Below are 12,959 nucleotides of genomic sequence, written 5' to 3'. Positions count from 1 at the left end.
TAGTGAATCGATCACAACAGTGGCGGCGAATGAAATGTGGACAAGTTGAAAAATTTAAATTACATCGTTTTATGACCTATATTTTCAGTCAAATTTAAGAAGCAACGCAAGGATCGGAAACGCGAATTATCGCGCTTAAAATTTTTTGCCTGAATATTCGCAGACTATCTACAAACAACAAAATTTGGTAAAATTAAAAAAAATATTAAAGATTACTACATGTTTATTAAAAGATACTTTGCAATATATTGTCAAATTTTTCTTGTATTAAATTCCTTTAAACGTTTTGACGTTTGATCTTTCAAGTGATAATGTTGGTACGTGTTAAACGCACTTTTCAATATTTTGTTGAACCGCTTCTCGCTGTTATAACCACCATAACTCGAGGTGGCACTGAACTGATTAAAATTCTCAAGACTTCTGCCGGGATGCCTTCATACCAAACCTTTTGGATTACTCTGTCTAACTCTTCTAAATTAGTCGGTCCCTCTTTCCTTTCTGGACTTTCATTATGCGCCAAATTTTCTCTATTGGGTTAAGATCTGGACTGTTGCCAGGCCATAACATACAGGAAACACCGAGTTCGCATAAATAATTCTTTACTTGTTAAAAATTGGGAAAGGTAAGACAGTTGAAATTGCCGACTATTGTTGAGGATCGAATAAGAATTAAGGAAAAAAATGATGCTTACCAATTGAGCTCGATGACAAGGACCGGAATCATCTTGGAAAATCATTTGATGCACATCCGAAAAATGCTCTTCGAGGACTGGTGCCAAATTTTCCTCTAGGATGTTTTTATAGTCAACAGCCTTGATTGTCCCTTTAAGCATAGCCAATCGTCCAATTTGCTGATACGAAAAGCATCCCAAATCATTCTACTCACTGGATGCATTGATGTTCATAGAATACACTCGTTGCTATAACGCGCTCGGGTCCTTCTGCGCACATCCTCCATTCCATCATTGCCAGAAATGTTGAACTTCGTTTCATCTGAGAAGATCCCATTCTTCCAATCAACAACAGTCCAGCTTTTGTGCTCCTTAGCCCACTCAATGCGTTTCATTTGAGCGGTCATTGAGCCTGTTGGACCCCTCGTCGTACAGTCCTTGTAGAAACTGGTGTTCCTCCAAGTCCAACAAAATGTCTTCTAACGTCCCCAGCCATCTTGAAGCGGTCTCTAAGACTAATTCTCTTTAAGAGTTGATCTTCACTTGCAGAAGTGTTTCTGTTGACTCCTGATCCTACTTTTCGCTCAGTAGACCCAGTCTCAGCAATTTTTTTTAAAAAAGTTGCTATTGCAGACTTACTGTAGCCTACACTAGCCATTTAAAGATTCGGCCCGCAACACCAAAATCTTCCCTTTTGCAACTTCACTCATTTTCTTCACATTCGAAAATTCTTTCCGTTTTTTTTTGACTGTTGTCTGTCGTGACACACCACAAACACATTACTGATCTTAAACCTATCTATTTACGCTAAAAAATTTACTACCTGAGAAAAAGTACCTGTGTTTCCATAAAACCCTTTTATTGAACTTTTATAGCTTGTCCACATTTCATTGGCCGCGTCTGTATATAACAACCACTTCCATTTTGATATAACAGATAAGAAAACAACAATCTTCTAGTAATCTCAACATTACCTATGAATGTACTTTATTTATTTATTTTTTCGCTCATAATCACAACAATCATTCTTACATCGTTTCATTTAGTTATAAACCCCTTGGAATGATCATTGTTATACATTATTGCAATATGTTCTTCTTAGAATGTTTATATTTTTAATCTAAATTAATTCAAAATGTAGAAAAAAAAACGTAGAAGAATCACACTAAACTTAACGCTAAGACATTCTCACCCGACATTTAAAAAAGATTGGAAATCGTATTTGATTGGAATGAACAATTTCTTTCGAGAATCACAAGGGTGCAACAAGAACACTAGTTTTATCAGAAGCAGTCAGCGCTATGCGCTCTTGAACATTTCAAGTCTTTTCGATTGCTGTTGAAAAGTTAACCAAGTGAAGACAAATTGCAATTATAATTGCTAACCAAGACTAGTAACTTCTATGATGTTAGGTATTTTGTGCAAAACTATAAAATTCGTTGACGGCAGTCTAATATAAAAGCTACAACTTTGTATACAAAGCTAATATTTAGGAAATGCGGTTGTGTGTATGAAGGTAGCTCTTATTCTTTGAGCAACCGAAAGATTATGGCTTGAAAAATAAGATCCCTTCGATATCCGTCCTTTTTTGTTTTAAAACAAATTTAGTCAAATGCCAAATAGATCATAGCTGCTTATATACTTTGATTGTAATCCCGAAAAGAATCCCGCACAACTCGAAATCACCTTATAATTCTCCTTGCGCTCCACCCTTTTTGATAACCTTCAACTTGGGCTGCTTCGGAGGCTCACTGTCTGCGATTTTCTCTTCAACCGGAGCGGGGTCTTTGGGAGGGATGCGTGTATCCTTTGCACCGGCAGAAGGTTGTGATTCTTTTATTTTTTGAGCAGTTGATTGCGTAGGAGACGCTGTTGTTGGCTTCGGGGTAGTAGTGGTAGGTTTTGCTGTAGTTTTCGGAGCCGCCGTAGTGGTAGGCTTCGCTGTTGTGGGTTTTGGAGTGGTAGTTGTTGGTTTTGGTGTTGTTGTGGTTGGCTTAGGCGTTGTCGTAGTTGTTGTTGGTTTAGGTGTTGTTGTAGTTGGCTTTGGGGTGGTAGTCGTAGGTGGTGGAGTCGTGGTTGGTTTTGGTGTAGTAGTAGTAGGGACTTCTTTCGGTTTAGCTTTGCCACTAACAACAGGTTCCACACCTTCGTATCTAACGTTACGAATCTTAATTTGAGGTCCACGTGGCAACTTGACTCTTCCCAGATAATTATTGAATGGCGAACCCAAATACAAATGCTCTCCCAATTCTAAGACGTGAGAGACAGAATGTACTGATTTATCGAAGCCATGCAGGGATCCAATGATATTTCCGCTCCAATCTACTCTTAAGATTGTTGTTCTTTTCGGGATTAATGCACGTGTAGTTTCAAAGTGCCCAATATAATGCAGGACTTTTTGGGTGTAAGTGTTCGGGAATGCATTATTGACTAGTCGGAATGGAAGCTCCAATAACGCCAAAAATCGGAGAATAAATAACCTAATAACAGGGAATCGTGACAGTGATTGGTAAATGGCTGGATGATCAGCATCACGGGCGATAACAAGTGGGACCCATAGACCATCTGCATCCGGAGTTAGATTATCTGGAGATCCTGGTAATCCGTCAACAAATATTTCATGCTTTCCTTTCTTTGGACCCTGCAGATAGTACTTCAACAACCGCGACCCTCCTGTCTCGGCAATCACAATGAAGTCTTCGTTGGGACTCAAAGCGATTCCATTGGCGAAGAAGATTTCATCTAGTAACAACTTACTTTCATTCTTTTTCCGATCATAGAAGAACAATCTGCAAAAAGTAGCGAATATATAATTTTCTTCGTCGGTAAAATTTCAAAAATGTTACCTTCCCGAAGGATTGGCCATCATCGTATAGAAACCATCCTCTAGGGTGAAATCTGAACTGCTATCAGTCCAGTAAAAATCACCCTTCTTGTCAACGGCGACGGAATTGAAGATCTTTGCCTTCCTCTTAATTTTGCCATCAAGTTCTTGATTTGGCGAAATCAGAAGCTTCTTTTTACCGTTTGTAATGTCCACTTGCCAAATTCCATAGTACGCATCGGCTACAATCAGGTTATTGCCAATAGTGTCGAAATCCATACCAAGGGGACGTCCACACTTTTGTTCTTCATAGATTGCTTCTAAAATGTTAAGTGGAACAATCAGAACCTCAGTTTCAGAAAAGGGGAATGTATTGATGACTTACCGCATGGTTGGCCGAATTTTGCTACATGTGTAATGTGATCTGCAGTAATTTTGATAATTTCGCCTCCATGGATTGTTGTAAAGATTTCATTCTTTCGTGCAAGTAGGCACTCAGGACCGTACACTCTACCATCAAGAAGACGTTCTCCATTATCTAGATGATTGTTCAGCTCAAGTGGACCACGCAACTCCTTCGAGGGTGTAATTCTGGAAAGGAAAACATTATAAGCTTCACTTCTTTCATTTTACAAGAAAACCCGTAGGATTTCAAACGATCAAATGAGTGATTGAAAATGTAGAAGCGATTTTCTTTCGCTAGTTGCAAATATCGATATTTTGGGAACCATTTGTCCACTTCTTTACTGCCGGATGTCGCTATCGACGGAGACTGGAAAATGTCTCGAAATATCAATACATATTTGCAATTTAAAATAATAATAAATATACAAGCGAAAAAAATGAAGTTTATTGTTTCATTGCTTCAAAAGTATCGTGGGTTTATGCGAACATTGTTTCAAAAAATATTTTTGATTATGACGAGCAAATGATGGCTGTGGAATGTATTGAGAGAAATCAGAAGATAAAGGCGAGTTTTTCAAAACGCAGCTGATGGAGATGGTTTAGTTGGCCGATCATCAGCCTCTCAATCCCATTGCCCCAGATTCAAATCCTGTCTCGCTGCTGTAAGTTTATTATTTGCATTATTACTACCGTGCTCACATTTCTCCGTTTACATTGTTATCGGTCGTGACTTTTGACCAATAGATACGAGAATAATTACAATACGTTTTGTTGCTGTTTTCGAATGCAGTTGCTGCCACTATAATTATATCTTTTCGTTGTAATTGAGCAGCAGGTCCTTTTATCCTAGTTCGTTGACTGACCCTGGCTTACCGAAAATTTTGAATTGAGAAGATGGTATAATTTCTAAGCGTATTCCAGAACATTCCTTAACGGTTTCCACTCACATAATATCTGATTGGCTGCTGATTTACCTGACAGGAATCCTCTCTAATTTTAACAATGTTCTGAGCGAGAGCGATTTCTTTCAAGCATAACGGAAATGGGAGAATACCTTACAGGCGATGGATGGGTTCTCGGATCTATTTTTTAGTTATGTCGATTAAGCCGAGAATTCATTTATTAATATAAACATCAGTCTAAAATCTGCTCTGATGAGGTGAGCCGTAATCCTCGATATTTATTATTAACTAACAATAACCAGATTAAATTCCAGTTACTTATTGCCTTCACGAAGAGGCAAAAGCAAGAACTTGTGGCGCAGTAGGGTTAACTACATTCGAAATAAATTTCAAATTGACAGTTGCCACCACCGGTGTTCTCCGTGACGGAGTAGGCCATGATTGTTCATGAAAAATAATTGAAAGCAAAAAGTGAATAATGACAATTTGGGATTTGAAAAGAGTTGTAAATATTGATGTAAATAAAAATAAAATGTTTTTAATTTAAACTAAAAACTTTAACCTATGCTTAAAACGACTTAAAGAGAAGTGGTCATTGAGAAAAAATAAAAATAATAAAGGGCCCTGAATAGATCCAACGGGATATCCTGCCATCAAAGGAGGCATAGTAGGATCGGTTGGAAAGGTAAGAGACAAGCCATGAAACAAGTGGTGGTATTAAAATAGCATTTGTTTTGTTTTTTATTTCAGATAATCAGAACGACCGAAATCATATCGTGAAGTGCCAACATGTGTCAACCAAATATTGCCTTATTGTGCTGAACATGTCGAGTATCATTCCAAATAAGCAACATTTGCGATAAGTCTGATTTTCTGTTCCAGTTGCATTTGAAGCACATCCATTGCCAGTGGAAGTTTAGGGTGAATGCGCACCATCGCATAAATATTACAGAGAATGGTTTCGATGATTTAACTAGTAAGGAAACCGGAAGCTTGAGACACTTCAGACATAAAAGGTTTTGTGTTTCCATTGGCTGATAGCATTGACTCGAGATATTTAAATTGCTCAGTTTTGTCAGCGGCAGTAACATGCCCAGAACTGAGCAATTTAAATATCTCGGGTCAATGCTATCAGCCAATGGAGAACAGCGTGATGAAATTGCTTCATGCATTAACGCAACCTGGGTGAAGTGGCGTTCTACAACTGGTGTTCTTTGTGATCAGCGTATCAGCGAACGTCTCAAATCTAAAACTTACTGCAATGTCGTCCGTCCTGTCGCGCAATGAACGACGTCTTGCGGTAATGGAGACGAAGATGTTGCGTTGGACTAGTGGCATGACACGTTTTGATCACATTCACTTGCCAATATTGATCTGAACATCGAAGTCAATAATAAGCGACAAAAAGGCCGGCCGAAACAACGGTGGCTTGATACGCTGGATAGGGATTTAAAAGCCTCGCGATTACATTCAGATCAGTCAGTTGATAACATAAAATGGCGAAACCGATCACGACGAATCGACCCCGCTTGTGAACGGGACAAAGGCTGAAGGAAAAGAAGATGTGAGGAGCGACAAGTACATGACAGTTCCGTGTCACATAGTTGAAAATTCCATTGCCCTCTATTTTTTAGAAAGCGATTTAAATAAATCTTATGATGGAAAGCCCTGTATTGATAATAGTCAACCTCATACACTTGACGCTCTGAGTTTAATATTATAAGCAAATGCGAAGAATTTAACCTACAACAGATACAAAAGAGGGCTGGGGAGAAGTAAATTTTTCATGAATGGAATTTTAATATTTCATTCGATTGTCAATTATTCTCGTTAATTATGACGTCAGTATCTTATTTGTATGGCTTAGGATGCGGTAAATTCGCACGAAATTGATAAGTGTGAACTTCTATAACTTTGACACTAATAGTTGTATTTTCATGAAACTTGGCATGCGTATGCACGATACTGTCCTTCATGTTGGTGCAATTAAGTACTCGTAGGATGAACTTAAGGGGATAATTATTCTCGCTAATTATGACGTCGACATCTTATTTGCATGGCTTTGGCAGTGGTAAATTCGCACGGTATTGCTAAGTTTGAACTAAATAGCCAGATTTCCATGAAATTTAGCGAGTGTATAGGAAATATTATCCTCTATGCTGGTGCGAAATGTTAAAATGAATTTGTGGGGGGTTTTCAGTCAATTTTTAAAGTTAGTAATATACTATTAGTAAGTTTATTTGACCAAATATCGGAATGGGACATCTTTCGAGGCTTAAATTTCACATAAGTGTTTTACACAAAGTCTTAAATAGGGCGGGAGAGAAGTAAATTCTTCACAAATACGACTCTAATATTTCATGCGTTAATTAATTTAATTTATACAGACAAAATTTGACTTGCTGTAATTATATCTATATTACTATAATAGCTTACATCAAAATACAAATGATAACGGACTGCGGATTATTCAATTAGCAGTGTCACACGAAATTGTTGTTGGAAGTACCTGGTTTGCGCGGAAAGCAGTCCACAAACATACGTGGGCCTCTCCAGACGGGACCATTTTCAACCAAATTGACCACATGCTGATAGGGGGGCCAATACAGACTCGGACCACTATCTCGTTGACATGGTGTTCCGAGCTCGAATTACGACACCACCTACAATCCCTTCTGACAATCAGGTGAGGGTGAATACTGAAGCCATTCAAAGATGTCCTAGAGATGAAGCATCAACAAATGATCTTTACAACCACCTGAAGAACTTTATCATTGATACGGCCACAAACATACTTGGCCCCAGCCGCAAGAACGCAACGGGAGAATGCCACATGCCGAGTAATGTTACATCCTCAAAGAACGCGGATACACTCAGAGACTTATCACGAACTCCGTCGAGCGAGGAAGCGACTTCAAAGACGGAAAAAGGAAGCCTGGGAGAACAAATAAGTCTGTGAACTAGAAAAGTACAGGGAGCAACCGCACCAGACGCGCAAGTTTTACCAACAAGTCAGCCGGATGAAGCCTTTTACACCTCCATGTTCATCCTGCCGGGACAATCTTATTTCCGACAGAATGGGCATATTGGAGCAATGGGTTGAGTATTTTGATGAGCTGCTCAATAACCAGAATATCGGCGAGTTGGAGGTCCCGCCAACTGAAGACGACGGGCAAATACTGCAGCCACCAAGTATATAAGAAACAGTCCGTGCAATCCAGCAGTTTGAAAACCATAAGTCACCAGGAGCCGTTAGAATTACAGCCGAATTTGTTAAATATGGAGGCGACCAATTACACCAAGCGGTTAATCAACTGATGCTCAAAGTATGGGACAGCGCATCAATGCCTGATGACTGGCTACGAGGCATTATTTGTCCCATACATAAAAAGGGCGATATCACGCGGTGCAGCAATTATAGAGGTATCATGTTGCTGAGTACCATCTATAAAATGTTCTCCGCTATCTTGTTAGGGCGGCTAGCCCCATACGCTCAGAACATCATTGGCCCATACCAAAGAGGCTTCACTCAGGGCAAATCAGTATCCGATCAGATTTTCTCTCTGCGGTAAGCGATGGAAAAACTGCTGGAATATGGCCATCAGTTGCACCATCTTTTCATCGACTTTAAAGCCGCCTATGACAGCATAGCTAGGATAAAACTGTATACGGCCATGAGAGGAGAATTCGGTATCCCGAAGAAATTGATAAAACTGACTAGGCTGACCCTGGCACCTGGTTCTTAGCAAAAAAAAATTGCGAACTCTTGGCCGCTTTCGAAAGAAGAATCCTCCGAAGAATTTTTGCCCCCCTACATGTAGCCTACATAACGACGAAATTTATGAACGATATCATGACCATCCGGTTATGGAAAAAATCCGGCTCAACAGGCTGGGGTGGGCGGGTTACTTAATCCGTATGGATGAGGATGATCCAGCTCGGAAAGCCTATAAGAGTAATATCTAAGGTAGAAAAAGAAGACAAGGCAGACCCTGCCTAAGATGGAGCTATGGCGTAGGTCAGGATGCCAGACAGCTTTCAGGGATGTCGAATTGGTGGACCTCAGCGCAAAACCGGGATATCTGGAGTTCCTTACTAAGGCAGGCCTAGACCAGATACCGATTGTTGCGTCGTTGATGATGATGATAGATATTAACTGGAACGAACTAACTTAACTTCAAAATCGCTCAGGATTTGCATTCCCAGACCACTTCTGAGATCAACCTTTTAATAATTAGTAGATCATATACTAGATTGAGATACACGTTTCCTGCAAAATACCCGCTGTCCCGGAATAGAGAAACATAACGAAGTAGCTTACGCTAATGTGGGATAATAGAGGGTCCCGCGTCATTTTAACCCCAGCCCCGATTTTCTCTCCACGGCCCTAAATAACCATGTGCGGGAAATGATTTCACTCGACAGACCATGTTTCCACAAAATTTCGTGACAATACATTCAGTCACTTCTGAGTATATCGGGTGTGACGGATAGACAAAAAAAAAAAAAAAAAAAAAAAAAAAACACAAATAAAAATTTAAAAAAAAATAGAAGAAACAAATAAAAAACCAAAAAATAACAAATATACGTAAGTCAATTTAGGCAGCATTGAATAACTAATTTTTACAAAATACTGCATGTATTAATTTGGCCAGAGCCTGAATATTCGCATGTGGTCGCAACCCACAACCACCACAAATTCACACTCCATCCCACTCCAATTCACCTTGAAAATTATAAACTGAGCCTAAAACATTAATTATACCGTTGGCCGAATATTTCTGCATTTAAATCCATTAAATCTGCTGCAAAAATAAATTATATTGAACCTTTGGTGATTTAAATTTGTCCAACATAAAATTAAAGTCTCTGAGGCTACCTATAACAAACGTACTGAAGTCTTGAACTACGGAGAGCAGTCAACGTTGAATAGAGAAAATGACTGGATATTATCTAGCGAAATTAATTATTTGCACTAATGCTAAAGAAAAGAAGGCTCGACGCATATCGATCGGTCAAATCTGTCCACGCCAATATGTCATGTCCTTTATTTGATGAAAAATCTATCGTGAAAAGTGTAACTATCGACAACACATATGTAAAGTTGTTGATGGCCGCTGTTATCAATCGGAATTATTACCTTTGGAGCTATTATTATAGTTATTGCTTTTGAACGAGCAGAATGTGGAAAATAGGCATGACAAGCTTCCCATGCTGCACGACAATATTAAGTCACATGCAGCAGCGGAAATGTCGGCCACAAATCGCTAAATTCAAAGGAATTAATAATTTGGTAATTGGTTTCTCTTTGAGAATGAATCCTGAGATATCAAAGGATTCAGGTTATTGATGCGTAGAGCCCCCTTACTTGGCGCCGCCATCGGGATGTCGCCTACTTTAGTCGAGACATCACGGTAGCCGTAATTGCTTCGGGCAAGAACCGAACCCCCATCGAAATGCCCTCGTCTTGATGAAACTGAGGATGATGATGTAGGCGATATTGACAGGGCAACTGAAGATACTTCTGACTCCGATTTTATCGACGCTGCAGCGACCACACACACCAAAGGAGGAGGTTTGGACACGTTAAATACTCCAAGAGTGACAATCCGTCTAAACCAAAAGCCAAATTAGAATTTCCAACCTTTGATATCTCGAAAATAAAGCGATATATGGAAAACATTTATTTATAACTTTCATTTTACTTTCGGGCACTCTACAAAAAAACCGTCATAAAATCGCAATTTGCCGCAGCTAAGATAACGATAATCAAATTACCCTGGCCATCTTGCACCGAAATACTTCTACATTCGGTTAAATAGCTGCGTCTTTCGGCTGACCTAAGATAACGATTGACCACCTTCCAATGGAGTGGAAAAAGGGAATATTTTTAAACACTAAAACTGGAATCCATTAATGAGTTTCTATTCTCTTAGCAACTTGAGGGTGAAGCAGTTCTTCCGCCCTGTTGGCTTCACAAGGCCTTCGAGAGAGCTTCAACCATCCGACCCATATCTTCTACACCTTTCACAATTTCTCCAACTCATTGAATAACGGTAAATGTATAGAAAGGCAGTAGAACATTGCGAAGAACGTAGGCATTTTCCCCAATAGGAGGCAACCGCAAGTCGCTATCTTTTATGACGAATCGCGCGAGATAAACAACCGGCAAAGATCGCCAAACAAAACATGCAAATACCGGCCGCCCGTTGGGTCGTATGCAAATTTATTACAAAAATAAAACGTCACCAGCAAAGATGGTGTGCGCACATCAATCTTAGCTCAACTTTGGCTCTAGCTCCGACTGGTTGAAAATTAGAGGATTTGCATTGCAAATGACCCCTGCAAGTACGGAAATGCATTCCCCTTGGCAATGGACGTAGTAAATAAAAAAACTGGCACCACTTCCTACTTACTCGAACTCCGTGAACGGAAAATGGGTTTTGGGCGGAAGCCCGGGCAGCAGCACAATTATCAGGAAGAAGATGGCAAAGTTCATGAGCCGGATCCCAATTCCATACAGCAATCCCATCGTTCTCGCGCTCTATACTCGCTTCCCGGCAAAATACGAACCTAGAATCAGATAATGGTGAAGTTTAGATTGATTGCGGCACTGAAACGAGGCAGAATGTCAAGCCCTTACCACACTTTTCCAAGACTATGACCGACCGTAGATGACACCTCACGGATTTGACCAGTCGCAGCACTCCTCGCCCTGCTTGCGGAACAAGGTTCGTCGACGTCAGGTGAGACTGCAATTTGACAGTATCTGATTGGAATTGGGTTCAAGATGACATGGGAGCTGTTTGAGAAGCACTGTAAATTGAATGGCATTGAATGGACTTATCTCGGTTTAAAGCGCTTCCCTTACGGTAGTTAGGGGATTCCCAGCCGGTTCTTTGTAGTTATACGGAATCTTTATACTTTTCATATATTTTTCATACATACCCGAAAATGTAGTTTTGAAAGCATTGAGTTATCATCAAATATAAGCATAATTGTGTTCGTACTGTTAATAGTTAATATTTACTTTAAGTTTTATGTTTTTTGTAAGAGCGCCTGTAGCATGGCATCCAGGTAGTTACTGCAGTAGTCCAATTACCGTAAAAAAAGAACTTGAAACAAATTGGGAAATCAGGTATAAAAGGTTTTGTGTTTCCCTATGTGAGGAGCATAACTCAGTTCTCCATTGGCTGACAGCATTGAGTCGAGATATTTAAATTTGCTCAGTGCTGTCAGCTTCAATAACCAGCCTAGAACTGAGCTAATTAGATATCTCGGGTCAATGTTATCAGCCAATGAAGAACTGCGTTCTGAAATTGCTTCACACATTAATTCGACGAGATGAAGTGACATTCTACAATTGGTATTCTTTGTAATCGGCTTATCAGCGCACGTCTCAAATCTAAAATTTACCGCAATATAATCCGTCTGGCTCTCTTTATAGTTCTGGCTGTTGGCCGACCATAAAAGACAATGAAAGGCGTCTTGCGATAATGGGGACGAAGATGTCAGGTGCCAAAAGTTGCGACATTGAACGCGAACGCGGTAAAAATGGCTACAAACTTCTCTATTTTGGTAACCCACACACTCAATAGGATGTTGGTATTGCCATTTCAGAGGGTTTCCATGATGCCATTAAAGAAGTCGAACGATTTGATGATGGGCTGATGAAGCTCACCATTATATCAGCTGATCGCACTATTCACTTCTTCACCGCGTACGCACCACAGACAGGTCAACATGATGCCGAGAAAGATGCCTTCTGGCTGCTTCTCGATGAAAAGACTTGTCACGTGCCTGCTGACGATTATAAAATCATTGCCGGCGACCTTAATGGTCATGTGGGTGAAAAGGCAGCCGGTAACAGGTGCCATGGGGGAAAGGGCTTCGAAGCGTGCAATGAGGGTGGCGAGCGTATAATCGATTTTGTGGACACCCATGACCTTGATTGTTGATTGCCGTCCTGCGAATTAAGCCACCGATAAAACAGCGTGAGGAACGCACTGGCCCGCGACGCATTAAATGGTGAAGAAGAAACGATCTCACTCATACGATTGCCGACCATTACGAATGTGGAAGAATCATGGAACCAAATGAAAGACACGATCCACAAAGCGGCCTTTGCAACCCTCGAGGTTACCAAGCCGGGTAAGCG

At 40.2% G+C, this 12,959-nt stretch overlaps 1 protein-coding gene across 1 annotated transcript; it reads right to left on the bottom strand.

The window, feature by feature from the left end:
• Positions 1 to 1,623: 1,623 nt before the first annotated feature.
• LOC119651286 (adipocyte plasma membrane-associated protein) lies at positions 1,624 to 11,559 on the bottom strand. Its single transcript, XM_038054800.1, has 5 exons — positions 11,445 to 11,559; positions 11,218 to 11,374; positions 3,880 to 4,085; positions 3,517 to 3,814; positions 1,624 to 3,459 (listed from the first exon to the last, which is right to left on the bottom strand). The coding sequence occupies exons 2-5, from the start codon at positions 11,331 to 11,333 to the stop codon at positions 2,358 to 2,360; spliced, it is 1,722 nt and encodes a 573-aa protein (XP_037910728.1). The 5' UTR covers positions 11,334 to 11,374; positions 11,445 to 11,559; the 3' UTR covers positions 1,624 to 2,357.
• Between the last annotated feature and the right edge of the window lie 1,400 nt (positions 11,560 to 12,959).

This window comes from Hermetia illucens, chromosome 3 (assembly GCF_905115235.1).
Source record: "Hermetia illucens chromosome 3, iHerIll2.2.curated.20191125, whole genome shotgun sequence".
Taxonomy (NCBI): Eukaryota; Metazoa; Arthropoda; class Insecta; order Diptera; family Stratiomyidae; genus Hermetia; species Hermetia illucens.
This window is presented reverse-complemented; position numbering and strand designations above follow the sequence as displayed.

Excerpts from the sequence above, each read along its gene's own strand:
- LOC119651286 (XM_038054800.1), bottom strand. The coding sequence starts at position 11,333 with ATGGGATTGCTGTATGGAATTGGGATCCGGCTCATGAACTTTGCCATC. Across the intron at positions 4,086-11,217 it reads TTTCCGTTCACGGAGTTCGA|AATTACACCCTCGAAGGAGT; the intron begins GTAAGTAGGAAG and ends TTTCCTTTCCAG. Across the intron at positions 3,460-3,516 it reads ATGGCCAATCCTTCGGGAAG|ATTGTTCTTCTATGATCGGA; the intron begins GTAACATTTTTG and ends TACTTTTTGCAG.